The 2,112-nt window shown below is 47.2% G+C and overlaps 1 protein-coding gene across 1 annotated transcript; it reads left to right on the top strand.

Moving 5' to 3' along the window:
- The first annotated feature begins 360 nt into the window (after positions 1-360).
- Positions 361-1,417, top strand: LOC139055686 (uncharacterized). The gene is made up of 2 exons (XM_070533218.1): positions 361-372; positions 968-1,417. The coding sequence occupies exons 1-2, from the start codon at positions 361-363 to the stop codon at positions 1,415-1,417; spliced, it is 462 nt and encodes a 153-aa protein (XP_070389319.1).
- Positions 1,418-2,112: the final 695 nt, after the last annotated feature.

The raw sequence follows: 2,112 nt of genomic DNA, 5'->3' as shown, positions 1-2,112 counted from the left end.
GTCGTTTCCTCAGGATTCGGAGGAAGACACGTCCGGGCAGCTTGGACACAAGATACTGCTTTTCCGTAACTCCCGAGGCGGCTGAGAGCGCCGTTTTTGTTTCCGTGTCTGGCGTATGCGCAGAAGCGCGCGATCGTAAGGCACTTAGCGAAACGCGATGGAAAGACCCGAACCCAGGCACCTTCCTTACTTTTATCTAATTTCGCTTTCGTTCTCGCGCGAAGGTCCCACTCGATGCAGTCGATGAGATCGTGACCCTTCGTATGTGGAGAGGGAGTAAGCAGCGTAATTTAGAGTATATAAAAACTGCACAAAGCTGGCGGCAAAGTCATCCGCTTTTAGCCCGCAGCAGCCACAAGCATGAACTCCCTGGTAAGAAGGCGCAAATGTTTGGACATGTGCCATGTTCTAGGAAGGGTCACGGATATCTTACTTTTCAAGGTTTTGTTTGAGTGAACATAACCGTTTCAATCAGACTGAACGCTAGCTGATGTGGTCATATAGGCATAGTGTAGTCAAATAGTTACAGGAACTAGCAGCTATACAACAATGAGATAGTTGAAGCATTGTTAGAACAGCAAAATCGCTTAGGGGGGAAATGTGGCTCGCAAGCTCATTGTAAAATTGTGTGATTCATGTAAAAAATTGCTTATTACTGAAGACTTTTCAGCCATTCTGCGGCAAAAAAAAATTACTTTCGGAAAGGCAAAACTTATAAAATTTTTGTTTATAAGTAGTGAAGTTTTTGAGCAAAGTGAAGTTTTTGCTAGACTGATTATCATATAGTGCCAACATGACTCATAATAATATTGAGTGGTGCATTTGCCCGTTCCTTAAGGTGCAGCTCCTGCGACCAGCTTATCTTACGACTAAGCATTCCTCACATGATGACTTGTCTAATGGCATTCTCGCGCTAAAATATGCCCCGTAGAAACAACAAATAATGCTGTCGTGAATACCATTGCAGTGCACCGTCGTCGCCCTTTGTGCCATTGTGGCTTCTGCATCTGCGGGTGGACTTCGAGGCTATGGTCTTGGAGGCCTTGGCTACGGAGGATATGGACTGGGCTATGGTGGAGGCTACGGTGGAGGCCTAGGCTACGGGGGAGGCCTGGGATATGGTGGAGGCCTTGGATATGGTGGAGGCCTGGGTTACGGAGGCGGCTATGGCGTCAGCGCTGTGGGCGTCGGCAGCAGCGTGGCCCTTTTGAGTGGTGGACCTGCTTTCGCCAAAGTTGTGGCCGGCCCTGCTTTCGTCGTTAGGTCTGTGCATCACGTGAACAAGGTTAGCGGAGGAGGAGCCCTTCTCGCTCACTCTGGTCTCGGCAGTGGATACGGAAGAGGCGTCGGCTACGGTGGAGGTTACGGTGGAGGATACGGTGGATACGGCTACGGTGGCTACGGCTACAAGGGCTAAATGTGAATCATAACTGTGCGTTATTCTTAGATTCACTTCATTTCGTTTAGGTTTGTCCTCTTCATTACCCAATCAAAGACTCCAAGCGTGCGACATTCCTGCCATAATTTCCGGGAAATTTTCACCAGAAACATCAAGCAGCCATGACAGCGGGCACGATTCAGTGCTTCCTCTGCGCGAAAAAATAAAGTGTTTCTTTGCGAGTGAATGCTTGCCTGATTACTGATACAACACGGCATTGGTTTGCAATGCTACGTGCGCAATTTTCGACACTGGCCTTATTCGTGGCCATGAAACGTTTTTTGTGAACGTAAGTCAGCAGCACCTACAGCTTGACGGTTGCGATAAAAGGCAGTCAGGTTTTTACGCACTAAATTTCTAATTGTGAAATGCCGCCTGGTCGTTGTACGAGACATATATTGCAGCGAAGCTGTTAGCTTGTAGGTAATCGGTTTTCTCGTATCTGTCAGCAAAAAAAAAATAATAATTGAACCGAAAAAAGTGCATATCGCCTTTCGAATATGGCACGTAACACACAAGACAGTATTCATTTTAATAATGAAAAGCTCATAACAATCGTGAGAACCGCATAGCGGATTATAAGGCGCCTATGAACAATGCGAGCCAGGTTTCTTCTGCTTCGTGTGTTTCTGGCTATATAACGGTAGCATACGTCACTCCGGTGTAAAAGGGGC

The sequence above is a fragment of the Dermacentor albipictus genome, chromosome 2, assembly GCF_038994185.2.
Source record: "Dermacentor albipictus isolate Rhodes 1998 colony chromosome 2, USDA_Dalb.pri_finalv2, whole genome shotgun sequence".
Classification (NCBI taxonomy): domain Eukaryota; kingdom Metazoa; phylum Arthropoda; class Arachnida; order Ixodida; family Ixodidae; genus Dermacentor; species Dermacentor albipictus.
The sequence above is the reverse complement of the archived record's forward strand: the minus strand, read 5'-3'. Positions and strand labels throughout refer to the sequence as shown.